The sequence below is a fragment of the Corvus moneduloides genome, chromosome 23 (assembly GCF_009650955.1).
Source record: "Corvus moneduloides isolate bCorMon1 chromosome 23, bCorMon1.pri, whole genome shotgun sequence".
Taxonomy (NCBI): Eukaryota; Metazoa; Chordata; class Aves; order Passeriformes; family Corvidae; genus Corvus; species Corvus moneduloides.
The window spans coordinates 7,260,446-7,286,782 of NC_045498.1; the positions used below are offsets into that span (position 1 = coordinate 7,260,446).

Here is a 26,337-nt window from a genome sequence, read left to right on the forward strand (position 1 = left end):
ATCCCAGAACTCCTGTAGCCAAAGGGATGTCTCCCAGCTGGTCCCTGATGCCTTGTACCTGGAAAATCCTTCCAGCCGTTGGTGGAAGTTCTGCCCTGCCATGGGGCAGCCTGCAGCATCCAGACCAAGCCAGGGAACTGTTCCAGCCTTAAGGTCTTTAATCACCAGTCAGGTGACAGATGAGCATCCAGCCATGATTATATCCCAGGCTGGGGCTGATGGATTTGAGATACGTGTCGGAATTTGGTGAAGGATCTTGGAGGACCTGGAGGCTCGAGCTGGGGAGGTATAAACTTGAGACAGAGGTCCCAGACCCACCTTAGGAAACAGTCTGTGCTGCAGAGATAGTTCACACCTTTATTACTCTGGCTGGAGGGGTTTTTCCTCACTCCTCTCCCTGCCATCCTTCCTATTTTTTCTGGGACACAGTGCCTTGAAGCCAGGATGATGGTCCATTTGTCACAGAGCAGAGGGACACGGCGGCATCCCAACAGCATCTGGAGCAACCATCCTGTCCCCTCCATGTCCTCCCTCTGTGTGCACTTAGGTGAGGAAGAAAGTGTTTGGGTTAAAACCTGGCCCTCTCCCACCCTCAGCTCCCAGGCATAGCCCCATGTCCATGGGGCAGTGTCTCTCCTGCTCCCAAATCATCCAAGTCCAGATTTCTCTCAGGGAAGGACATGCTGCCCAGGTCGTACCAGTCTCCCTTTCCAGGAATGAGTCTGATCCCAGTGGGATCCCAGCACACCCCAATCAAAGGGCAGGTATTTGCAGGGAAGAACCACTGAATTCGCATGGACCTTCTCGAGCCAACTTGACTTCGCAGGAGGCCGGCTCCCCAGGATGTTCGAGGGAGCCCAATGCAAGGGAACAAAGAGCTGGGGTTTAGGGACTGGTGCCACCCTGCCACCCTCCTCCCCACCCCAGCTGCCCAATATGGTGTCACAGCATCTTGTCTTGCACCACGTTCCCTCCAGCCCAATCGCCGGCAGCGTCAGCAGAACTGCAGGAGAAGCAGAGCCCAGGGCAGGTGGTGAGCCCTCACCCATTCCCCAAAGCCCGACTTCAGGGGGCTCTGCCACCTCTGAAGGCTAGGAAAGGGTCGGGTTGCCCAGAGCCTCTCCCCAGATGGTTACAGACCTTCCAGCGGTTCCCACACTCGTTGCACAGCACGAATGTTGTCATGGGCTCGTCGGCGCTGCGCGTCTGTACCTGGGGTGGAGCAGCAGCACACCAGCTCAGCAGAGACCCTTCTGGTGTGCCCCAAACCAGGGTCCCCTGGGGACCAGGCCTGACCTGGTTGTACGTGCAGTTCTTCTTCCTGCATTTGCCGCACTGGAAGAGGTCGGTGACGGTGCCGCCTGTCTTGGCCATCTGGTGCTCCCGGATGGCCTCCTGGGTCATGGCATTCCGCAGCTTCTTCAGCTCATCACTGGCCATCTCCTGCCACCGGCATTGGCCCGGATGGGTCAGTGTGGCCATGGCTCTGCTCACAGCCAAGTACCCCATCCTCTCCCAAACCAGGATTAATCCTGTTCTCTGTTTGCTGGAGGGCTCAGACCCACCCAGGCAAAAAAATCTAAACTAAAAAAAAAAAAGCAAACTAAAACTGCTACCTCCAGGGATCTGTCTCCCTGAAACTCGGCTTCTGAGGACCCTGATTTGTGGACCCTGGTTGAGGAGGACAAATGGGGACTCTCCAGCCTGATTCCTGCCAGTGTGACATCCCACAGCCAGATCTGTGATGCGCTGGGGGTCTGTAGGGCTCTGAGGGGACCCGGCAGTGCTGCCAGCTTTCTCCCAATGCTCTCTGTGCCTCATCCAGCACTGGGGTGGGACGGGGACGTGCTGGGACAACCCCACTGTGGACAGCACCAAGCCAAGACCCAGCACTTGGGCAGCACGGAGGCAGCATGGATGAGATCCATGGGCACCACCACCTCACTTCCCACCTCAGCAGTCATGCGGGCGATGAGGCCAGGCTCAATGGCCCCGCACAGCACGTTCCTCCGCAGACCAGGGTTCTTGGGGTCCTTCAGGTTGCTGATCCTGCTCCGCACCCGGTTGCGATACTTCATGTCTGTGCTCTTCAGCTCCTGGAAGATATGTGGGGTCTGTCAAGGAATCAAGGGGGAAAGGTGAGGAGGTGCCAGCTTGGGTGGTGCTGTCACCAGGGCCAATGGTCATGTGGAGGTGGCTGATCTCAGTGGGGCTTTTCCTCCCTGTGGGAAGCGTCCTCATCCTTGGCTTTAGGAGGATGAAGCACAGCTTGAGATGTGGAGAGGAAAATGACTTTGCATTGCCTTGGAATGTCTAACATCCAGGTGAGGCTGTCACCTCAGGGACTGTCACCAAGCCCTGTGCTGGGACAAAAGTTCACGGTGCAGAGGACTCGGTCTACTCCCTCCTCCCAAAGAACAGGGATATGGACAGGTTGATGTAGCAGCTTTAGGCACAGAGTCTGGGATGCACCAAAAAGTGCACCCAGGAGGGGAACCACCCTGGGGTTGGTTCCAGTCTCAGGGGGCTGCCAGGAGAACCTCAAGCCTTGAGCTGGGGGTAGGCAAAGGTGGCTCCATCCCGGCCAGCATGGCACAGCCTGGATGTTGTGACAGACTGGGTCTGGCAGGAGATACAGGCACCTACAGCAGGCTCAAGGAAAAAGCTTTGGCTGGGTTTGGATTTATTTCCCCGGGAATGAAGGCAGGTCCCCGACCAGAGGGGCCTGGGGGGAACACACAGACCCCCGCGGGTGCTCAGGGGATGCTTTGCTCAGCATCAGCTCCAGCCTCAGCCTCAGCATCCTCTAACTGTGGTCTGGGCTCCCTCTGCAGGCAACGAGCACAGCAGACCCCGTCACCGTCTGTCCTTGTCCCTGTCACCCTGTCCGGTCCCCAGTACCACTCTTGAGCCCACATACGACCACCCCCCGCAGATGGAGCCTGGGGACCCCTAGCCCCCCAAAGGATATGGTCTTCAATCTCCGATGCCATCTTCTCGCAGTTGACACTGAACTCCTTGTAGTCATCTAAAGGGTAGAGAGGTTAAGGGGTGACTTTCAGGTGTGAAACCAGCCAGGTCTCACTGTACCTCCTCCAAAAAATCTCACCTCTCCCACCGTACTCGCCCCAGACACTCCATCCCTAAAATACCTATTTTTATCCATCTGGAACCTTACAAAGATGCATTCTCATGTCCATCCCCCTTATCAGAGACCCTACCAACCTCCTTTTCTTTCCTTTTGGGGCTGAATGCTCCCGCTAGGACTGTCCCATAGGAGAGACAGCCCAGTCTGGGGTCCAGCACCCCCAGAACTGCTCACCATCCATGCGGAGTGCAGCCGTCAGCATCTCGATGCATTTGTCCCGCACCGAGTCCCCTGTGAGATAGCAGGGGGCCAGGAAGCAGGGGCTGGGAGAGAAGGAAGGGCTGGTGGGGGTTCGTGGCATCTCAGGTTTGGCCTTGCTGCTGTTGGCTCTGCAGGGGCACATGGAGAGGGATGGGCAGGTGGCAGGGTCCTGGCACAGCCACAGGGACCTGCCGGGGTCCCTTGGAAATGGAGTGGGTCTCTCCTACCTTTCCTCCTCTCTCCTACCTTTCCTCCTTGCTGTCACCGGAGTTTCTCTGGGAGCCAGTGGGAGCTGGAGAGAGGCTGGTGCCCACAGAGGCTCTCCTGGGAGTGGCACAGAACGGGACAGTGGGGATGACACCAGAGAGGGGGCAGGGAGTGGTGGCAGGACCTCAGGCACCAGCACATCGATGAGAGCGCTTGGGAGCCAACAGGAATCTCCCCAGGGGAGGATTTGCTTCTCCCAGGGAATATCCCAGTGCTGTGGCAGGATCAGGGCTCCCAGCCACTTCTTCTCACCCCCTCCACGGTCAGGGCATCCCCAAGGGGGCCCTAGAAGCATCCCCAGGCTGCCCAGGGACACCCCCTCCTTACCTCTCCCCTGACAGTCTCTTCTGTGGGGAGGAAGAGGAGGAGATGGTTGACGACCTGGAGTCAGCAGAGGCTCTCCTGGCAGGACAAACCCCACGTCACAGGGCAGTGATTGGGACCAGATGGTGGGTCCACACCCCCAACCACAGTCCAGTGAGGGGCTGGGGTCTGGCCTCTCCCATCTTCACCCAGCCCAGCACCCACCTCTCTTTCTTGCCATCCAGAGGTGATTTCTTGGAGGATGCAATGGGGCTCTGGCCATCACTGGACTCTCTTCACCACGGAGGCCCAAAGGAAGGGAGAGAAGCTCTCAGCAACCCCAGCATACTCTGGCAACTTGTGAGCTGGAGTCTGTCCATCTGCATTGCCCTTCCCTAAGCCCACCATCCCCAGGCTGCCAGCAAAGCCTCTCCTGGGCTGGCAGTGCCTGGCACAGCCTGGCGTGAGGGTCAGGGCAGCCTTTGGCAGGTACCTCTCCAGGTTGGAATCAGCAGAGTGGCCCTGGGTGGCAGTGGCATGAGAGTCAGGCTTGCTGGGCTTCCTAGGGACAGAGAGAGCAGGGGTCAGATGAGCACTGTCCAAACGGACCTCATCCAAGGAATAATTAGCTTTAGAGAAGAGAAAATAAAAAACTGCCACTTCTCCCTCCTCCAAAAACTGCCCTGGTGCTGTCCCAGAGGCAGTTTGGTCTCCAGAGGTGCTGCCAGCATCCATGGGTAGGCAGAGATGGATAAATTCTTAAGGACCAAGCAAAGGTTGGTCTCATTGATCTCGTGCCCCCCGACAGCAGGCAGGAGCCCTCACCTCTCCTTGTGCTTCTCCCTGTGCTTCTCAGCCGTATCCTTGCCGTGCTTCAGCCCTTCACTGGGGCAGCTGGAAACATCCAGCCCCTTCTTCTTCTCCCTGTCTCCATCTGTGTCCTTCTCCTTCTTCCCATCTGAGTCCTTCTCCTTCTTTGTGGTGGTAGACTCTGGGGGAAGGATTTGGGTGTCACAGTCACAGCCCAAACCAGGACAGGGTACCTGCAGAGCTGCATCCTGGGGTGGGGAATGATTGTGGAGATGCTCAGCCCTTGGTGGGGCACACACTGATTTACACCACTCTATCCCAGAGTGAAAACAAGCCCTTGGAAAATCCAAACCCATGCATCTGGGTTACAGGTTATGGGAGTCTGCACATCCCAGCTCTGGACTGATCCCACTCCATCCCCCCAGAAAGCATTGGGGCTTGAGGTGCGGGGATGGCCCAGGGAGGATTGAGGCTTTTGGGGGTTCTTGCCTTCCCCCGGCATCACTCACCCAGAAGCCGCTTCCAGTTTTTGATGAGGATTTTGGCTGAGGCCACCACCTCTTCATCTGAGCAGTGTTTCCGCACTGAGTTCACAGCCACTCCGATCCGTGTGGTCTGGGTACACACGTCCTTAGGGATGTGCTGGCTGGCACAGGACACAGGATGAACTACCCCATGGGGTGTCCCCCCACCCAAACCCCCTCACCTGGAGCAGCTGGATGGTCATGGTGTAGCCGGTGAGGGATTTGAGCAGATCCAGTGCCCCTTCCTGCAGCAGGGAGAAGCCACAGGAGCCCTTGAGGAGGCTCCAGGCAACACCAGGAAAGGCATGACAGGAGAACCCAAAGCAGCCCTGGGCTGCTCCCTGGGAATGCCTGACCCTCTGTGTCAACACACGGACAGAAAAGTCCCACACCCAAATCCTGCTGGACCATCCCAGCACCAGGTCACATCTCCAGCTGGGTAGCAGAAGCTTTTCTTAAAACTTGGGAAAACCCCATCCACAAGAAAAACCTGGGCTGGTGGGAGCTAGGGAGAGCTGGGGGACACCCCAGTGTCCTCCACCCAGGGGTGTGAAGGTCCATGGGACACAAGCCCCAGCATTGCATCCTGCGGCGGCAGCTGGGCTAAAGATAGTCCAGCATGGAGCCTTCCTCCTCCTCCCTCTCTTCCTCCTCCTCGTCCTTGGTATATTTAGAGCCCCAGCAGCAGACACCAGCTCCCAGGTATCCCCCGCCACTGGGACCCAGCTCCATGGAGTCCCACCTTGAGGGGCTGGATCAGACCCCCCTGGTTTGATGGGTGCAGGGACATTCCCCTGCTCTAGCTGGATCCTGGCTCTGTCCCATCCCAAAGTGCAGCAGGAAAGCTGTGGAGCACCCCTGTCCCTTGACCCCTGGGTAATTCCTGGCAGCAAGCAGAGCCACGGGATCTGGTTTGATACCAAGCACTGGCATCCCAAAATGCCACCAGATCCAGGGAGACAGCAGTGCTGCCCCCCAGCCAGGAGCCTGCACCTTGTCGGGGCAAAGGCCAGTGGAAACGGTCAAATATTAACTCTGAGGGCTGGGCTTGGCACATGTAACTGGCTCACCAGGATCCCTGGATGGATTCTCACTTGGCACAAGGGCGGCAGGGCTGGATCCCAGCTTCCCCCAGCACACAACTACCAAAACCACCCATGAAACAGCAACTGATGCCCTACCCTCCCTTTGCAACACTTGTGCAACAACAGGCACAGCTGTGCTGGGGGCGTTGGGGGTGTTATGTCCCCCACCCCAGAGCTTTTCCTTGCTTGTATACGAGCCTCTGGCCCTGGCACTGATGGGGTGTTGGTGGACAGGCCGGGGGCCAAACACCTGTTGCGCACAGTCCGGCACTGCCGAGCGGTGTCTAGAGCTGCCACCCATGGGACAAACCCGCCCCCCCACCCCCAAATCCCAATGTCTGGGAGCAACGGGGTGCAGGAGAGCCCCAAATTAGAGGCAAAATTAAATCCCCTGGGTGCTGACTATGATGTCCTGAGGCTGGGCTTGGGGGACATAGGCAGCACCCCTTAAACCCACTCAGCCCCTCCAGGGACAACATGAGGGGTGTGAAGAGCAAACCCCCTCCTTTTCCCAAGCCGCACAACAACACTCAAACATGCATGTAAATAAGCATGTGTGTAAATATGCACATGTGAAAATACATATGTGTGTAAATATGCACACATGCCCCGAGGAGCTCGGCCACCTTACCGTGCTCTTCCTGGCCACCATCTTATCCAATTTCTTGGCAATCCGGACCAGCTCCTCAGCGGGCCCCATGCCGGGGGATCCAGCGGAGCAGGATGGTGGCTGCGGGCACAGCTGGGCACTGCTGGCATGGGGGGCCCTGGGCAGCCGGGTGGGAGGGAGCAGAGAGGAGGGGAGAAGGGGGAAAGGGAAGGGAAGGGAGAGAAAGCAGAAAGGAGGTGGGGCTGTCCCGGCCAGTTATAAACTCCTGCCAGGAAAGCGAAATAGCACGGGGGAGGGCTAAATATAGCCGAGAGCCACGATTGCAGGAGCGGGGGAGGTGCGCGTCGGGGCGCTCCGGGACACGCGGCTGTGGCGGCCACGGGGAGCCCGGCGTGCCGAGGGACGGGGCCCGGGATGGGGCTGTGCCATCGGGATGGCTTAGACAGGGAATCCTGGGGGGCACGGGTCCAGTGCAGTGTGTCGCAAGCTCTGTTCTTCCCAAAGTTGGTGTCCTGCAGCAGCAAGACCCCTGGGGGAATAATTTTTATCCTCCATGTATTGGAATATTCCAATATACGTGGGATTCCAGTATATAGGAATAGCTCTTATACTGGAGTACTCCATACATTGAATACCCCATCCCTGGAAACGTCCAAGGTCAGGTTGGACAGGCTTGGAGCAACCTGGTCTAGTGGAAGGTGTTCCCACTACGGCAGGGGATGGAAGGAATGATCTTTAAGGCCCCTTCCAACATTCCATGATTGTGCGATGACAAATGACATGCCAACATGTCCTGCAGTCTTTGAAGCACAGCAGAGCCTTGCTGGCTGATGGTGTGCCTGCCTGAGGTGGGAGCCAGGAGCCCCTCAGGCCTGGCTGGATGGGCAGCAATGGGGCACAGGCCAGTGGGATGTGTAGGTGACAACAACCTTGCCATTCTTGCTTGTCCCTGCTCCAGCACCCAAAAGGGGTGGCTGTAGGACAAGGATCCTGCTCTGGATCCATCCCAGCACACTGGGAAGATGCCCATGTAGCAGCCCAGCCCCACATGGCTGCCCCAAGGGTGATCACAGATGCCAGTGACTGGGAGCCTCAGGGACACAAAGCAGCGGCATCACCACGCTGCAGACTGCCAGGGGCTGTGGGCTGTGTCCCAGGGCAGGGGCTGTGCCCCCCACACACTCCCAGGTGCTTAAAAAAATGATGGTTTATTATAAATTGGAGACAGAAAACATTAAAAAAAGGACTTTTTTGAGATGAAACATTTGACACAGAAATGAGAGGGGTAAATTGAGGGGGTATAGAGGCACGCGAGTCACAAAGGACACTGGTACAGGCATATGCTGGTCCTAGAAAAAGCTGCAAAAGCCCATCTGAGAGCCCCGCCCAGTGCCGGGGCGGCGATCCAGCACCCATCCCAGATGAAGGACGTGGCAGGGGCCCTGTGGTACCACCTGAAACATCCATCCCCCTCCAAATCAGGGAATGGCATTTTGATACCAGTTTTGGAGAAGCTTTGGAGCATCCCCAAGCCCCACCAGTCCAGGCCGCTCCTGGAAGCCAGGGTGGGGGATGGACACAAACACACCCCACTCCCCCCCCGCCCCCCCCATTTCTTGCCCATCCCAAAGGCTTCACAGTTGGGGTACAGAAGGAGGCTGGGGGTCCATGGCTGCCCCCAGGATGAGGAGGACGCTTCATGACTACCTGGCAGAGGGTAGGGGACACCGAATACAGCTCCCCCATCCCAAATTCCTTGCAGAGAAGGAAGAAGAAAACCCAACGGATGGGCAGAGTCCACAGGAAGGACAGAAGAGCAGTGGGAGCAGGGGCTGGCACAGAAACCTCAGCCCACCAGTGCAGCGAGCATGTCTGTTCTCTGCCCCTCAGCTCCCCACCGCCACCATCCATGGATGGTTTTCCCAATGCAGGGGGTCTCTGGGCCCCCTTGGAGAGCAGTGGTCCCATGCCAGGATCCTGGGCACATGTCCCTTGTGGCCTGGCTCTAGCAAGCCCCCAGCAGGGAGCTGCCTCTAGTCCCAGCCAATGGGACAGTGACAAATGGGCCACCCCCACCCGGTCAGTCTTGCAAGAGGTGGACGAAGCTGGCAGGGAAGACGCCGGTGCGGGAGCCATCGCCCTCGATGAAGCCGACCTGGGGGTGCAGAAAGAGGGTTCAGGAGGGTGGGAGTCTTATCTCGAGATATCAGCCCCAAAACTTCTCCCCTGCCCAATTCCAACAGGGACTTAGAGAGGCAAAGCTGTGGTGACACATCAGTGGAGCCCTCCCAGCCGTCCTCCATGCACACATGGGGCAGGAGTCCCCCATCCATGCCCCCCCAGAAGAACTCAGCCTCCTTCAGAAGAGAACCGGAGTGGGAAAAGGACCAGGATTTGGATCCCAGCACCTGTCCGTGCCATGGTGACTCACCCAGATCTGCTCGTCCTCCTCTCGTGTCACCACGATGACCTCCCCCTTGGAGAAGGTCAGATCTCGCGCCTTGTCCCCCTTGCAGTCAGCCACTGCTTTCACCCGCTTCTGCCTCCCCTTGGCCTGAAATGGGATGAAAAGGGGGTGACAGAACCCCCCGAGGCCACCCAAAGGGCAGCAACAGGGATACAACCCCCGATCATTCCGTCTGCCACTCCATGATAAGAGGAGCTGGGATGCTTGGGGATGCAGAGAGGAGGATTTGCACCTACCGGAGCAAATCTCCTGGGCATGGGCACAGGGGGCACCTTGCTGAGAGAAGGGTCCTCGGGGCCACCAGGGCTCTGGGGGGACCCGGCCAACCCCACTTTGCCCACCATGCCGCTGATGCGCCGGTACGAGCGGGTGCTCTCTGAGCTGTGGGTGACATGGGGAACAGTGTCACCCCCTCTCTGCAGGTGCCTTCCTCCGCCCTGTCCTCCTTCCTGCGAGGTCTCAGGGGGGTCAGGGCTTCCTCCATGGGACCTGGATCCTACCCACAGCCCCCAGATGCTGACGAAAAAGGTCCCCAGCACCCAAACTCCCTCAAATGAGCCCATCCCACCACAGTTTCCCCAAGAAAGAAAAAATATATATGGTAACTTGCAGAGGATCTTGGTGTCCTCCCAAATAATCTGCATCATTATCTCCAAGGACAACCCAGCATCCCCTCAGCTGCCCTTGTCTCCTCCTGCATCCCAGGGTCACCACCAACTTCTCTGGAGACCCCAGAGGGTGGGGACCCCTTTGCTCCACAGGGATTCCCCATGCCCGTGGGGGTGGCAGGGGTTGAAGCCAACCCACCAGCACCATGCAATGGCCCCCCAACACCAAGTGCAACCCCTGTCTGGAGCAGGGTCCCTACCTGAACTTGACAGGGGGGATGTCGGGGGCCATGTTGCCTGGCAGGAGCTGCCCGGGTGGGGGACTCAGCTCTGGCCCCCGCCGACTGCTGCTAGTGTCCGTCTCGGAGCGGGTCTCCCAGTACGCTGCCCGCTGGCTCTCAGTGGGGCTGCAGGTGCTGGGGGTGCCATCCAGGGCACCCGTGCTGCTGGCACAAGGCAGGCTGCGTGGTGCCAGTGCCTCTGTTGCCCCAGAGAAGTGGGGCTCTGACGCCTGCCGGGGCAGTTCAGGGCGCTCTGGGGGAACACATGCAATGGGGACAATAAACTTGGTCTTCAGGGGAAGGCACAGCCCCACCATGATGACCCCCCACTCCGGCTTACCGGTGGGGCTGTGGCTGGGTTTGGGGCGAGAGCTACCCCGCGTAGGGTTTTTGAGGGGCAACGGCGGGGGGATCTCCTCGCTGTGGGCCCGGCGGGGTGCAGGGCGTGAGGGCACCAGGATGCTCTCGTAGGTCTTGTTGGTGATGTCCATCCCCATGCAGCTCCAGCGGGTCTGGGAGCAGGCGGGCAGTGGGTTGGCGGGCAGTGGTGACGTGCCCTTGAAGGAGCGCTGGAGGGGGCTCACCTGGGGGTACACACACAGCTCCAGGGATGTCCCGCTGCCACCAGCCCCCCAAAAGGGTCTGCACTCTCCCAGCCCCCTCACTGGGGATGTGGAGGGCCCCCACCACCATCCCACAGGTACCTTCTCCTCCAGCTCATCCTCGCTGTCATAGGGGAACTCTGGTGGGGGCTCCCAGTCATAATCCACATGGATTTGCAGGGAGAGCTTCCCTGCTTGCACCTGCTCCAGCTGCCAGAGGGATGGGGCAGGTCAGCGGAATCTCAGGATGGGGCAGCCCATAGGGCACTGGAGGGACACATCCCAGAAGCCCCCCACCTTCATGCCAGCCCTCCTCAGGTGCTTTGGTCCCCTCTCCCCATGCTGAGCTTCTCTCCCATTCCTCCATCCCACTTACCAGCTCCTCACACTCACTGTGCTTCAGCCTCCTCGCCACGTCCAGAGCCGTCTCGCCTGCCGTGTTCACTGCCCAAGGGACAAAAGGGGGAAAAATCCAGGTTTCAGCCCTACCATCCCACCGAAGAACACCAAACCCCCCCATCCCAACCTCACACCTATGGTGAAGGCAGCTTTGCCCTTCAGGAGCAGCTTGAGGCAGTTGGGCTGGTTGTAGAGCGCACCATAGTGCAAGGCCGTGTTCCCGTCCTGTGTCACCCGGTCCAGTGTTCCCCTGTGCAAGGCCAACAGCAGGAAAGTCAAGGCTCGAGAACACACAAGCATCTTGTACATTCCTCCCGTGAGGGAGAGGGGCAGGGAACACCGGGAGCACTTGGGGACACACCCATTCTGGATGATGAAGTCCACCAAGGGAAGGGATGATCTGTCGGCATGGCGCACGGCCACGTGCAGTGCCAGCTCGCCTGCATCCTGCCAAGAGATGGGAGGGAGAGATGACCCTGAGAATGCTCATCTTCCTCAGGAAGAAGTGAAAAGAAGTACCAGATCCAAGAATGCTCATCTTCCTCTCTGAATGGAGAGAAAAGGAGTGCTGGACACATGTATGCTCATCTCCCCTGAGATGGAAGGGAAAGGAGAGCTGAACCCAAGGATGCTTCATCTCCCAAGATATGGAAGGGAGAGGAGAGCTGGCCTCAACAATGCTTCATCTTCTACAAGTAGGAGAGAAGAAAGCTGGACCTGAGGATGCTCATCTTCCCACCAGCACACCCCTGCCCAAACCCCAGGAAAACCCTGAGCACAGGCACCCAGAGAGGGAAAATCCATTCCCTGCAGGGCTCACCTGACCCTCAGGGCTGGCCAGGGGCTTGGTCAGGTCATGCCCCTCGGCAAAGGCCTGGAGAAGGGCCAAGAGGTCACGGGCTCGAATGGCTTCCCAGAGGCTGTGGGGGTTGTCCCGGCCGCTTTTCTGCACGTAGCGTCGCTCCATGTACTTGGCCATGATATATTCCTTGCGTGCAGCCCTGCCAGAAGGGGGGCTTGGATGGGCATGGAGCTGAGGGGTGGAGCCCTGTGCTCCTGCCTCCTCCTCAAGCCTCAGGATCAAGGGTAAACCTCCAAAGAGGTGCAGATCCCCACCACAATCCGGCAGTGACACCAGGATGCCTCATCCCAGGGCCATCTTAGAGCCTATGGGCAGTGGCAGCATGGGGACAAGGACAGGGCACACACCATGCACTCCAATTCCGCCTCCTCCTCTTCTTCCCAGCACACCCAAGTCCCCGACTCACATATTACTGCTGGCCAAGGGCTTGGGACAGTCCTGTGTGGGTAGCGTGGCCTCCATGATCTCATTGAAGCGAGTGTTCCCGATGCTAACAGCCAGCTAGGGAGAGAGAACAGAGAGACACGAGCCCTCCACACTCACCCTGCTCCAGCCAGATCCCATCCCAGAAGGAAGGAATCCATTGGATCCACCCAGGACTTTCCCAGAGCAGCATCTCTGCCAGGATGATGCTCTCTTGTGGCAAGGGAAATCTGTTTTAGGAGGGAGAAAATCCTGCGGAGCTGCCAGCAGCCCCCTGCTCAGCAAATGGCTTTGCAGAGCCTCCCTTGCCCAGATCACTGTGCTGGGGAAACTGAGGCAAGTTTGCGAGCCCTGGAGCAAACTGGAGACAGATGGGATGGAGGAGAAGGAATGAACCCTGTGTCCCAGGAGGTTTGGGAGACGCAGAGGGTGATTCCCGGGGCCAGGAGACCTCCAGACTCAGGGAGCAGCTTACCAGCAGCTCAGAGGTGCTGAGAACATCCAGAGTGAGGGACTGGATACGGGAATAATGCACACCCAGCTCCCGATGGATACCCGAGCACTCGATGCACGTCAGGATGCCAAGGTTGGTAGAGAGCCATGTGGGATCTGCAGTGGGAGCGGCGAGGGCCTCAGCACCACACCCAGCCTCCCAAGATGCTGTGACCTCCATGACAGCTGACCCACACCCAGGGCAGGGGGACACCCCAGGCCGTAACATACCTGGGGCGCCACAGTCACAACACTGCTTGTTTCCTGGCATGTTCTTCACCTCACTGATGACCAACCTGGTGAGCTCCTGCACGCCGCCGTCCACCCCGGTGCCTGCCGCCGCCCCGCCACTGCCCCCATCCCCCTTGAAGGCATTGCTCAGGGCTTCGTCCTTGCTGTTCTGCAGCACTGAGACCCACCTGGGCAGGACGGAGGAGGAAGAGGAGGATGGGGAAGGCAGAGCAGGATCTGGCACGTCAAGGAGGAGGGATGGGCTGTGGCACTTACACAACACACTCCTGCTCATCCTCCGCTTGGAAGTGATACGTCCTGTTGTCTGCAGGGATGGGGAGAGGGGAGAGAAGGTGAAAGGGGAGAAGCTGTGTCTGCAACATCCCTTGAATTGTTCAAGCCAGCTTGGACAGAGCTTGGAGCAATCTGGTCTAGTGGAAGGTGTCCCTGCCCATGGTGGGGGGGTGGAACAAGACAATCTTTAAGGTTGCTTCCAACCCAAACCATTCTAGTATTCTATGATCTAGGGATGCCCAGGACAGCAGGAATCAGCTGAAATCTCTTCAAAGGAGCTGCTTAATTCCAAGTTAAATCACTGTGCATCACTCTTCCATCACCTGAGCCTTGTCACACCCTCTTTTTGTCTCAGCTTTCTAGATCTCCTTGGAGAGATCAGTCCTTCATCTGCAAAGACAGCCAGGAAGACACCCAGAACCAGATTAAAAGCATTTCAAGAGGGTGCCAAAGTGTTTCAGAGGGAAAACCCACTCCAAAAAGGGAGAGGTCCCACCACAGCCTCCACCTCCAGGTCAAACACCTCACCCCAGCCACAGCACCTCGCCGCAGGCACTCACGTGTCACCAGGTCAAAGCATTTCTTCTCCTCGGCATGGGGCCGCACCTGGCAGGTGAGAAGGTTCAGCTTCACAGGGGGACGGTTTATCTGCAGGGTGAGAGGACCAACGTGGGTTAAAGGATCAGGAAGGGATGGGATGGGCATCACCCTCTCCAATGGAAACTGTGGTGGTACAACCACCACCACAGATGGTTTCTCTTGGGATAACCATGCAAATCAGACCCTGTAACGATTGAGACATCCCATCTCTTCCCACAGGACCCTGTCTGACCGATTTTAGAAGAACAGGAACACTTTGCAGGAGAACATGGATCCAAGATGTCCCTCTGTTCCTGCTGCAGTTTCCAGCCTCCAACACCAGGGGGCATCCCTCTCCTCCCAACCAGCCCCATCCCCTTTGGGCTTGTCTGGACCCTCATCATCCATCTCACTGCCCCAACCAAGCCCACCCTCCTCTCCCATGGACCCCTATCAGACATGGGGGACCTCCTTTGGACCCCTGTCAGACATGGGGGGCCTTCTTTAGACCATCCAGTCCCATCCTGTATTGAATTTTAAGCCAGGCAGATTTGTGACCACTTTGGGCAAAACTAAACCTGAAATCCAATGGACACCAAGTCCCAAAGGGTGCACAAAGAAAGGTCAGGGCTGCAGCCCCCACGGTCCCCACCGTGCTGTGGGAGATGGTCAGGCAGCCATACTTCACACCACACTTCCTCTTCTGCCACACTTTGCGGATCCTGAGAAGGAGGAAGAGGAGGAGTGAGGATTGCACAGCTGCCATCACCCACATCCACATCCCAAACCAGCCATGGCAGCCCTCAGCAGAGGCCTCATGGTGTTCCGGACATGGGGTTTTGCTTTCTCTAACTGACAGAACACTAAATGTCCTGTGAGCTGGATTCCAGCTCTGGGGCCTCCCGTGAGCATTAACAACATTGGGTTGAAGCCGGGAGCTCTCCAGGATAACTCTCATCCTCACCCATCGCTCTTCTTGTACAGGAATCCTGACTTCTCCGTCCCATACTGCTTGTTGCCTTGGTGCTGGTGGATACTGTAGCCACTACCAGAGTTCTTCCTGCTCAAGTTTTCCTGAAAAAAGACAATTAAAAAGCAAAGTGAGAGGCACAGAGGCGGTTGCTGCCCCAAGCGACCTTGTCCTTACGTGGGTGCCAGACACCCCCATGCCCTCACAGCATCCAAACGTCACCAGGTCCCTGGAGAGGTTAACACAGCTATCCTCTCCCTTCTGCTCCCCATCCCCGAACTAACCCTAGGGGACCCTCCCCATGCTCCTTCTCAGCTCTACCCTGCCCATCCTGGGGGTCTCACCTCCTTGTTCTCCAGCTGCAGGAGGTTGCGGAGGGAGTCGCGGGTCTGCGTGAGCTGCTTCACCTCCTCCTCCTGTGCTTGGTGGAGCTGGAAAGGGAGCAGCTGCCCTCACTGCTGCGCTGAGCGCAGGTGTTCTCAGGGGCTGGCACGGGGACAGGGGGGTGGCACCCTGGGAGACATGTCTGAGGGGCATTGGATGGCAGTGTGAAGGCCTTACCGCGTGGAGGGACACAGCGAGCTTCTCAATGAAGGGGTAGAGGTTCTGGGCAGCCTTCCAGCCGTCTTGGAAGAAACTGGGTGTTTGTTGAGGGTGATTAAGATGCAGATGGGGAGGATGGAGGAAAAAAGAGGGGTTTTAGAGAAAACGTGGCAGGAGATCATGGCGATCCCCTCCCTGGAAAGCTGCGCTTGCTTTGTGGCTCCTTGGCTACGGGGATCTGGAGAGAGTGCAGCAAAGGCCAAGCCCAGCCCATGGGGTCTGGATACCCCAAGTATTTGGGGAGTTTGGGATGCAGGATTGGCCTCTTGTTCAATCCCAGCTCAACTCACTGGGGAGCAGTGCTGCCAAAAGCTGCAATCTGGGGGGTCCCTGGGTCACAGGCCCAGTCAAAGACATGCTTTTAACCAGAGTGACTGTCTCAGCCTGCCTCCGTTTCCCCACTTGAGAGCTGGAGGAGATGATGACTCCCACACACTGCTATTCCAGCCTCACGGAGCAACGGGAAAGACAAGGGGATGGTGATCCTCACTCCAAACACCCTTGTTACGAGCCCCATGGCTAATGCCAGAGCTGCTCAGCTGAGCTCATCCCTGGAAATCCATCCAGAAACCAAATCATCAGATATATCTCAAGCCAGTGTCCCTCCCCTAGCCCCATGGACACATTTACAGCTCCTCTAGCCAACAAAGCACATTTCAACTCCCCAGAGAAAACTGGAAAGTGATGGGCTCTGCCCAGTATCTCCATCAACAGCTTCATGGATCTGGGATGAGAGTAGAAGACCCCAGACCCTCGTGTCACCCACGGGTGACAACCAGCCCCAGGAATGAACCATCTTGACCAAGGTGGCACCTACTTGTGCTGAGCGTGGAAAAACTTGATGAGGCTCTGCAGGACATCTGGTCCCTGCTTCATCTGAGACTCGCTGGCTTTTAGCAGGTACTGGAGGGGGAGAAGACACCTGGTTAGGTGACAAGAGACAAGGACCAATTGAAAATATCCCAGAGGAAAGAGCAAAAGCCTGCCCAGCGCTTGCTTCCTTTCCCAGCACGGGGAGGAAAGTTAAAACACTGGCTGGGTTTCAAGAAGTCGAGTCATGATGTTGGATCTGAAGGCAGCTCGCTGGGGACCACCCTCAAAAAACCTGGCTCTGGAAGTCCTCCAAGACCTGGAAAGTTCAAGGACTGAGGCAGGCCTCCAGGATTTCCAGCCAAGCATGCTCCTCCTGCTGCTCATTACTTCTGGAGTTAATAAATAACCGAAAGTCCAAGGCAGCTTGTGAAGGAAAAAAAAAAGCACAACAAAAAAGGCCAAATGTTTTTTAAGAGATGGCCCTTTTATTCCCAAAAAACCAGATTCTAAGAAGTGAGCACCTGCAGCACACCAGCACCGGAGGTCTGCTGAGATGCCCCGTGGGATGGGGAATTTCAGCTTTATGCATCAAACCCATCCATCAGCTGCAGGCAGGGAAGGATAGACACAGAGCCTCGCTCACCCTAAGCAAAATAAGGAGGGGAAGAGTTTTCCCCCTGCAAGCTCCTCTCCAGCTGCTGGAATGGTATTGAGTGGGGAGTGAGGGAAGGGGGGAAGCAGCCCTGAGCTCTGGGGGCTTTCCAGGGTGGGACACAGCTCCTGGAATGGAGTCTTCCCATGCCCCAGGCACTCTGGACACCCTGAGGGGTCAGTGGGCTGGGGAGGGTTGTTAAACTGCTCCGTGCAAGCTGGAGATGCCAAGTCAATGTCAGGGAGCATGACTGTACCCCTGAACCATGTCCCATCTAGAAAAGGCCACCTGTGCCCGGCTCGCATGGGATGTCCCTGCCCTGCCACCCACATCCCACAGTGACAGTGGCAGCAGAGTGTCCCAGCCAGTGCTGGCTGGGACCCATGAACAAAGGGATGCTCCCAGCACCCCATGGCCCACGTCCGACTGCTCCCATAGCCCTGAGGGTGTGAGATGGCCCACGACGGGGAGACCCAACCACCCAATGGGGTCAAACAGGACCCTGCTCCCAGCCCAGGAAGCAGCAAAACCCACTTTCCTAGAAACTCATGTGCATCACATGGCCCCCAGCTCCCCAGAAGGACTGTCCCCCCCGTTTCCAGGGTCAGCAGCAGCTCTCATGCATGCAGAAACACGGGTGCACATGCCCTGCTCCAGCTCCCACCTCTCCATGTGCTGTGGAGCTATTCAAGGGAGTGACTCATCTGGCTGGCTCCCAGCTCTGAGGCAGGCGCAGCCTCCTCCCCAGAACCCCTGTTCTTTGCTGGGCGGGCATGGGGCAGCACCGGGATCTGGCCGTAGGGAACATGGGAGACCTCTGCAACAACCCACTATGGACTTGTTCCCTGCTCTGTCACCCTTGAGGTGTATGAGGCTGCTGAGTGTCTGGAGCCAGGACAGCTGGGCTCCTCCTTGCTGTAGGGCTCTGAAATTGAGTCTCCGTCCTTTGCTTATTCCCACGTCACCTCCTGAGCATGGACTGCAAGGACCCAGAACTGCCAAGGATCTGGGGTGACTCGTGACCCCCTCACCAAAGCCAGGAGCAGTTTTGAGGATGGGGGAAAACCACAAAGCCAGCCTCAGGGATGTTAGCCAAAAAGCTCACTTTTTACCCAAACGCCACCCAAGGAAGGGGTAGGAGCGGGGCTGGGGGCACATGGAAGGAACCCCCAGGCCACCATCGTGGGGCACCATGGGTGTCATTTGGAGCCGCATCCCACAGGGCCCGCAATATGGGGATGGGATGGGGATCCCTGAGCTGGGACCATGCAGGGACACAATGGGATGGGGACAGGCAAGGGTCCTCCACAGCACACAGGTGGGGCTGCTTTGGTGTTGAATATGGGGACAGGCTCCGATGCCCCTACACAACTTTCAGCAGAGCGGTCCCCCACGTCCCCCTGGGACTCAGTTCCGGGGGGGAACAGTCCCCGATCCCCCTGGCACAGCCCTCACCTCGCACATGTGGAGCTGGAAGAGCCGCCGCTCCTTCTGCATGTCCTCGGCCACCTCCGTGGCTGCTGGCTCGGCCTGGACGACCCCAGCCAAGCGGGCTCGCTCCTTCTCCTTCTCCATCTTCCCCCTGTGGAATGGGATGGCGGCGGGTTGGGACCTTGCTCTGAGGGGTGTCCCATGTGGGAGGCTACGGTGGGGATGGGATCAGGAACAACATCTGCAGGCCCTCTCCAGCCCCTCTCCCTTTCCCCTTTGGGAAAAGCTGGACCAGAACCCGCCCCATGACAAACTGGCACCATCAATGCCCGGCTCCACCCTGGGGACAAAACACCTTTGTGCAGAGTGGAATTAAGTAGATTTTGCCAGAGGCAGCATGTTCCTTACACTTTGGTCTCATAATCCTTCCAGGCCTTTTCAATCTGCTTCTTTGAATCCTGTGGCAAAGGAAAGAGGGGGTGGCAGCTGTCAGGGAAAGCGAAAGAGCCAGTGGCACTGAAGGGGCCGAGAGTCTTGCTCTGCATTGCTGCACCCCTTGGGGGTGAGGGGTGTCCCTATCAGGTCTTCACCCCTTATTTCTGTCACTCCCAACCCTCACTGCTTCCTTCCAGCCCCTGGTACTGGCTCCTTCCTTCTCCTGGCCACAGGCATGAGCTGAGTACATACCAGGGGTCTCGCTGCAGAACGTTGCCAAATGAGTGACCCTGGGAACAGGACTCACCAGGCGGCCATCCTTCAGCTGCCCCTTCAACAGGCTGTCCAGGGGGAAGGACACGATGTTATTCAGGTTCTGCACCTGTAGAAGGTAGAGATAGGGTCACCCCATGGTGGGGGAAGTCAGGAAGCTGGAGCTCCAGGTCCTTCTCAGTGCCAGGGACCTCCCCCCAACTCTATCACTGCCCCAGGAAGGGTTAAAGAGGCTGGAAGTAGGGCTGAATCCAGGCTCCTGGCAGAGGGCAGGCTGCGGCTTGTTGGAGCTGGCTGCAAGATGTCTGACAAATGTGGCCCTTCCCACAAACCACATCAGCGCTACAGCTGCCAAAACCAAAGCTATCTCCCTCCATTGGCACTTCGTCCCTATCCCCACCCCTGTCCCCAGCACCCAGCAACACGACCAGCCCCTCCACGGTCCTGTGATACAAAGAGCTCACCCATGTCAAAGGGGCTTCCCAAAAGGGGCTTCCCAAAATGTCTCCCTTTGCTGAGGTTTGGGGACAGCAACGCAGCCACCACCATCCCTACCAGTGCTGGGCAGGGGTCCATGAGGTGGGGACATGGGAGGCCACTGCTGTCCTGGCATCCCTCCATGCACCCCATGGAGCAGCACCCCATTTTAGAGCTGTGAGAACAGCTCCAGCACCCCCATGGGACCTCCCCAGTGCACCCAGATTTCTTTTAAAGGGTTTTAGTCCTCCGCAGCACCCGGAAAGAAACCCAGCCCCAGGACACAGGACCACCCCCAAACCAGGGATAACGGGAGAGCACCAGGGAGACTCTAGGAGGGGAAAAACAGCTTTTTGGATCTGGTTGAGGGTCTTGGCACAGAACCTCACTCAGCAGCATGGGGGGCAGGAGGTGGGGACCCTCAGAGCTGTCCAACTCCTCCATCAGGACAGTTCTGCAGAGCCCTACTGGAGCACGGGAGTCCAGCAGGCTATGACAGCCAGGATGGGGAAGGGGAGGAGCAGGGAGGCCCAGATTGGGGTAACTGGAAGAGGAAGACGCCAAAAATCTGAAATTCTTGCTCGGGGAAGGGCAGCAGAAATCAATTTCCTCCTTAAGCAGAGACAGGGGCCAAAAACACCCTTTGGAGAGGGGGATTTGAAAGTGAACAAAGAGGGGGCCACATGGGACCGCCCAGGGACTTGCTGCTGGGCATGCATGGACCCAGCTCCATTCATGAGCTGAGTTTTCCATCTGAGCCATTCGTGGCTCGGCTCACAGCTGCCTCTGCCTGCTCCCCATGGCCCCACTGTGCAGCCCAGCGTGGCTTTGATTTACTCTTGGCAAGCGAGATCAGAGATGCAATTGATGTGAGAAAAAAACAGAAAGCGAGAAAAAAGGGAAAAAATGAAAATAGCAGCCCCAGCTTCCCATCAGATCCCAGTGTCAATGGCCTCAGGGAGCTGGGAGCAAGCTATAAATCTAGTAACGGGGGTATCAGATGGTCTGAGAGCACTGGGAATGTGTCTCTGAGCCCAGGGTGGGAGGTAGGAATTGCTGCATGTGATGGAGGGCAGCTAAACTGGAAGGAGGAGAGCTGCACTGGTTGGTGGGGGATTCCAAATCCAAGTAGATTTGGGACAGCATACCAGGTTCTTGAAGAGTGCAGTGACCTCGCGGGTGAAGACGGCCAGGTTTAGGAAGCCGGTGGAGAGCTCATGGTTGTTCTGGGAGAGGTGGTTGTTGCCAAAGTTCTCCAGGGCCTCGCTATACTGCTCCTCGTTCTCCACGTGGCCTGTATGGGGACACACCGGAGAGGGACACGGGGTCATGGCCATGACACATCATGGTCACACCGTGAGCTCCCACCATCTCTCCATCCCTTTGTAACAGAGCTGGGCTGATCCTGATGCAGGACAGCAGCAGTGTCCCAAAACAACCTCCCTAAGGTTCTCGATTTTCTTTTTTATATATATTTCAGACAGTTTTTGGCATCTAAGTACATTGCTAGGTCACATCATGAGGTCCCATCAGCAGCCAGCGCCCACCTCCCCATCCCTCTGTAGCAAAGCTGGGCTGATCCTGCGGCAGGACAGCACTGGAATGTCCAAAACAACCTTCCTAAGGCTCTCCATTTCCCTTTTTATATCATTTTAAGACAATTTTTGGCACCTTAGCATGTTGCCCAGCTGGCTGGCTGGTAGCACCCAAGTAGCAAGCAGCCCCAGGCTCACCAGCACCCATGGCCACCCTGCTACCCGTGTGACCATTGTTGGTGGAAGATGGGACCATCACAACCCCCCCAGCTCCATGCTCTGCGAATGCCCATCACCTCCCAGAGCCCAACTCACTGAGCCCAGAGATGTGAATAGCTTTCACATATTTCCTGATCCTCTGGAGCACAGCTTGGTCCCCATCCAGGCTCTGCAAAAGCAAAGAGAGAAAACAAATGGAGCTCATTAGCCAAGCACGGCTGCCACTCCCCCAGCCCAGCTGGCCCTTGGAAAGGCTGCAGCTCTGCTGTGCAGATGTGTGGGGCAGCATCCAAGCTCCCAGGCCTGGGAAAGGAGCTGCAGGCATCCTGGGGATGCTGGAGCCACAGCGTCCAGCCGGTCCCCTGCCAGGACTGTGGTCCCCGTGGCTTTGCTGCCAGGCAGGACTTTGGCTGGCCCCAGGGAGGAGGGTTTGAGCAAGACAGTAGCAGGAGGTGAGAGGCTCTTTGGATCCCAGCAGCTTCTATTAACCACAGAAAATGCCTTGCTGGCTCTTGCAGGGACTTTCAACAAGGGAGGGGTTGAAGCATCACGTAGCACATCAGCCCATCCCCATGGCTCAGAACCAGGCGTGATGTGTGAGGGTGCCCAGCTCCCCACAGAGCCAAAGATAGGACCCACCTCCTGCTGATGGGGACCTAAATCCCATAAACCCTTGTGCCGGTTGTGTGCTAAACCACAACAATCCCACAAGGAGGAATGTGGCTTTCAAAGCCCCCCCAGCTCATGCAGGGTCTTACCCATGGTCCCCAACACCATGAGCCTCCCTGCAGCCCCATGGGCCACATCCTGCTCTGGTTTAGAGCTCTTCCCATCCCCCCATCTCTTCCTACCTGTACAGCCCTGATTTGCCCACTGAGCACCACGACAAATTCTACCCCACCCAAGCACTACGACAAACTCAGCCCCACTCAACCCAAGGGCAGGGGGCTGGGGTGCTCCCAGCCCGAGGATCTGAGCACACACCAGCCCCAGCATCAGGAAAGGGTTAAGGGTGGCTTGGCTGCAGGTACCAGAGCCATGATAACAGGCTGGAAATATTTAGAGGGCGTGAACAGCAAAAAAGGGCAGGGATGAAACCTCGGAGGAATTACAATAAAGAGACTCTCTCTCTGCTTGAGCTCTGTCGAAGGTTTTCAGGCTTATGTCAAGGCTGATTTCCTGACAGCAGGGTCAGCCTGGCTTCAGCACTGCTCTCCTCGTGGGATGGGATGCTGCCAGGATGAGCTGGCTGGGAGGGGACTGGGGCTGAGGTGGGAGCCAAACCCCCTGCTCAGGGGAGTCTTGCAATGCATCTACGGTGGGGAGAACGTAGGGGTACACCAAAGCCCCCCACGGCCCTTCTCTGTGTCAAATCCAGGTGCACCAAACTCTCCAGAGCAGAAATATTCCCTGCCTCTGGAGGAAGCCAGGGCTGGATGTCTGGATGCTCCAGGCTTGCAACCCTGGCAGAATCTTGGGAAGGGGAAACTGAGGCAGCACGAGATGCTTTGAAAGCATCACTGGTCAAGTGTGGGAAGAAACTCCTTCAAGTGCCCAGGACAGAGCAGCTCATCCTGGTGCCAGCTCACAGCTGCAGGATGCAGAATGCAGGGCTGGTACAGAGCAGGGATGATCCAGGGAAGGACACAGGGGCTTTCAGGAAGGGGTCCACGAGTCGACCAGTGGGCACAGGGCAAGCAGAGACAAGTATGTGGGTGGTAAATGCAGAGAGAATCACTGTCCGGTGCTGCCTGCAGCTGCGTCCCCGATGTACCAGGCCGGCTGCCGGGAACAGGAGCCTTGGCTGCTCAGCAGCAGAAGGGCAGAGATGTCTGGAGCCCCCGGTGGCACCCATCATCCCCCGGGCCCAGCTCAAGGGCTTCTGGTCAGGGGGCAGCTGAGCACAACAGAGACAGGAGCAGGAGGAATTCCCCATGGGACGGAGGAAGGGATGAATGCACACCTGCACCACAGCTAGCCAGACTCGCAGCCTGGGGACCCCAGGCAGGATGCTCAATGGAGGCCATTCTTCTACCTTCCCCGCCGCTGCCAGCTTGTGCTATCCAGCAAAGGAGCCACCATGGGTGCCAGAGCCGGGGTGCCAAGCTGCCAGGCCAGGAGCAAGATGTGGCACTGCCCTGGTGACAGGGTGACCTGGGAGCTCATCTGCCGGCAGCCTCTGCCACGTCACCCTTCCCCAGCCCAGAGGTGCCCAGTCCCCTCTGACATGCGAGGATCATGCACTCCCCCTCTCCTCCCACAGCACCCAGCACCAACCACCAAGGGCTGGATTTGACCTTCCAAGCCCACTCCAGAGACCTCAGGTTCTGTCTCCACAGCAGCCCCAAGGATTCTGAAGTCACACAAACCCCGTGGGAGGGGAGAGCCCTCTTTAATCTCAGGAGGTAAACTGAGGCACACAGCAGCTCCGGCCAACATCAGGATGTCTCCTCAATGTTGAGCAGCAATCTCCAGTCCTCTTCCTGCTCGCTCCTGCCCCCAATTTGGGACCTGCTCCCACCTTGGGTGCGTGTGGCCATGCTCTGTCCCAGGGTCCTGATGAGATACAGTCATCCCTTCCCACCCAGCAGTCACTGACTGCTGCTAGTACGACTGGCATCCTTCGCTCCCTCCTGCTCGCCAAGCCACCACCCAGGACGTGGGGTGGTAACAGGAAAGACCATGGCTCGGTTTGGTCACAGAGTGTCTCTCCCATGCCCCAGTGATCCCCAAATCTGCCACTGATTATCCCCCTTGCCTCATGCTATCAACCCGTTGGGGCTCCAAGGATAGCGTGGAGCTGGTTTGGTTGGATTTCCCTCCTACCCTTGTGCTGGGACATAAGGATGCCAAAGGTCTGGCAGTGGTTTGGCCCCCTCCCCAGAGCCTCCAGTGGGATAGGGGGTTCAGCCCTGTGCCCTCCATGGCACATACAACAGCAGTCATGATTCCCAGCTCCGTCTCGTGCTTGCTGCAGCTTTACTAAGCCAATCCCAGAGACCCCCCTGTCATTCCCAAGGGATGCGTCTCCCCCCCATCCCTGCGTCCCTTAACCACAGCCTCTCCAAGCAGCCAAACAAAATTCCTGCTACTCCCTCCTGGCTGGAGCTGCCTCCCCCTTTCTGACTGGGAGGAAGATCCATGGCAGTGACCAGCATGTGCTGATGGGGACCAGGATGCTCCATGGTGTGTTCCCAGATTTCCAGGCCCAGGACACCCATCCCACTGCCCCCAGGTATCCCAGCAGCTCTGGCACCTGGGGCCCCCCACTCCCTGCTAGCCCTGGCTCTCCTTCAAAGCCATTCCTGAGCTAAGAGGAGTTGGCAAAGGCCACAGGACCAGCTGGAAACTGCCTTTATTCCAGGCGTGAGAAGGGGGACGAAGGCACCCCACCACCTCCGCCCTTCCCACGAAAGCTGCCGAGGATTTTGGGGGGAGGCTAAAAATACTCCCCTGGCTTTAATCAAGGAGGAGACCCCCCAGGGACACCACATTCCATCGGGGCTGGCTCCAGCACAGGAGCTCGACAGTGGATGGAAACGTGGGGCTGATTCTCTGGGGACATGTCCTGGGCCCTGGGACAGGGGTGGTGTGCTGGTCCCGGTGGGAAAGAAGGATGCCCTGGCCCCGGGGAGGGATGCCTTGACCTCCAGAAGGGGCAGGTGGCGATGTCCTGGCCCTAGAAATAGGGAAATAGGCCGCCCTGGCTTCGGGGTCCTGAGGGGTATGTCCTGGCCCCGGGGGACACCAGGCTTTAAAGAAGCCTTTGCCCATTTCCACAGGCTTAGCCCCCCATAAAACCACGCTAGGGCTGCTCAAAAGATGCAAACGCCCCCCCCTCCCCCCACCCGAGGGGCCCAAACCACCCACTTAGGATGACCAGCGTAGTCTCGGGGTGAAAGGGTGGGCCTCAAAAAACAGAAGCCGGAGGGAGGCACAAGCACCAAGGGACTAGCACCTATTGGCGCAGAGGCGCTCCCAGGCGGGATGCGTGGGATGTTCCCAGCTTGGATGCGCAGCCTGACCCCCCGACCCCCCCCCGGCCCCGCTCACCTCCTCCAGAGCCCCCACGGCCGCCCGGCACTTCTGCATCTTGGAAGCGAAGGCGGCGGCCGGGGAACTGAGATCCTCGCCGGTCACGGCCAAGAACTCGGCCACGCTGAGCTGCTCGGGCATGGTGCGAGGGGCAGGGGGGGCACCGGGAGGGGGCACCGGGAGGGGGCAGGGGGAGCGCGGGGGCCTCCCTTGCGGAGCGCCCCGGGGTGCCGGCTCGGCCCGGCTCGGCCCGGCTCGGCCCGGCTCAGCGCCCCGCGCCGCACCGGGAGCCGCTCCCGCCCCTCCGCCCCTCCGCCGTCACGCGGCGGCCCCGCCCGTCCCCGCGTTAAAGGCGAAGAGCCGCGGTACTCCCCAAGAGTAAGGGGACGTGGGGGGTGCGGGGGTTCCCCCGTGCTGTGGTAGGACGAAGGGAAAACCCTAGGGTCTGGTTGGATCTGCACCCCCAGCCTTGCCTCGGTACCTGGCACCCACCTTTTCCAGGCACCCAGCGTCTCCCTAACCCCACTACCCATATTCTCCAGGCACCAGCACGCCCCTAACGCCAACACCCACCTTTCCCAAGCACTCAGGGACCCCAGCACCCACCTCAGCCCGGAACCCACCTCAGCCCAGCATTCCAGTACCCACCTCTTCCAGGGACCCCCAGCAACCACCCCTCCCCATCTTGGTAGGAGATGGAGACACCCA

The 26,337-nt window shown here is 58.2% G+C and overlaps 2 protein-coding genes across 5 annotated transcripts; both read right to left on the bottom strand.

Moving 5' to 3' along the window:
- Positions 1–337: 337 nt before the first annotated feature.
- Positions 338–7,175, bottom strand: TCEA3 (transcription elongation factor A3). 2 transcript variants are annotated; one of them, XM_032132373.1, is made up of 14 exons: positions 6,970–7,174; positions 5,436–5,498; positions 5,239–5,359; positions 4,745–4,910; positions 4,413–4,481; positions 4,145–4,213; positions 3,944–4,018; positions 3,596–3,673; positions 3,323–3,477; positions 2,972–3,028; positions 1,953–2,107; positions 1,297–1,443; positions 1,141–1,212; positions 338–1,003 (listed from the first exon to the last, which is right to left on the bottom strand). In XM_032132373.1, the coding sequence occupies exons 1-14, from the start codon at positions 7,036–7,038 to the stop codon at positions 995–997; spliced, it is 1,305 nt and encodes a 434-aa protein (XP_031988264.1). In that variant the 5' UTR covers positions 7,039–7,174; the 3' UTR covers positions 338–994. The 2 variants fall into 2 exon arrangements, with proteins under 2 accessions (XP_031988264.1, XP_031988263.1); XM_032132372.1 differs by lacking the exon at positions 338–1,003 and having other exon boundaries at positions 1,051–1,212; positions 5,239–5,344; positions 6,970–7,175.
- Positions 7,176–8,137: 962 nt separating this feature from the next.
- Positions 8,138–25,855, bottom strand: ASAP3 (ArfGAP with SH3 domain, ankyrin repeat and PH domain 3). Of its 3 annotated transcripts, none has more exons than XM_032132370.1 (26): positions 25,648–25,855; positions 21,691–21,763; positions 20,989–21,134; positions 19,398–19,472; positions 19,064–19,113; positions 18,680–18,806; positions 16,577–16,662; positions 15,718–15,793; positions 15,501–15,587; positions 15,151–15,260; positions 14,839–14,908; positions 14,168–14,255; positions 13,590–13,638; positions 13,314–13,501; positions 13,066–13,199; positions 12,574–12,668; positions 12,126–12,306; positions 11,667–11,752; positions 11,440–11,555; positions 11,283–11,350; positions 11,009–11,116; positions 10,645–10,816; positions 10,284–10,557; positions 9,652–9,796; positions 9,380–9,502; positions 8,138–9,103 (listed from the first exon to the last, which is right to left on the bottom strand). In XM_032132370.1, exons 1-26 carry the CDS (start codon positions 25,768–25,770, stop codon positions 9,029–9,031), a joined length of 2,925 nt encoding a protein of 974 aa, XP_031988261.1. In that variant the 5' UTR covers positions 25,771–25,855; the 3' UTR covers positions 8,138–9,028. The 3 variants fall into 3 exon arrangements, with proteins under 3 accessions (XP_031988261.1, XP_031988260.1, XP_031988262.1); XM_032132369.1 differs by having other exon boundaries at positions 10,645–10,888; positions 25,648–25,854; XM_032132371.1 differs by lacking the exons at positions 21,691–21,763; positions 25,648–25,855 and having other exon boundaries at positions 10,645–10,888; positions 16,577–16,681; positions 20,989–21,012.
- Positions 25,856–26,337: the final 482 nt, after the last annotated feature.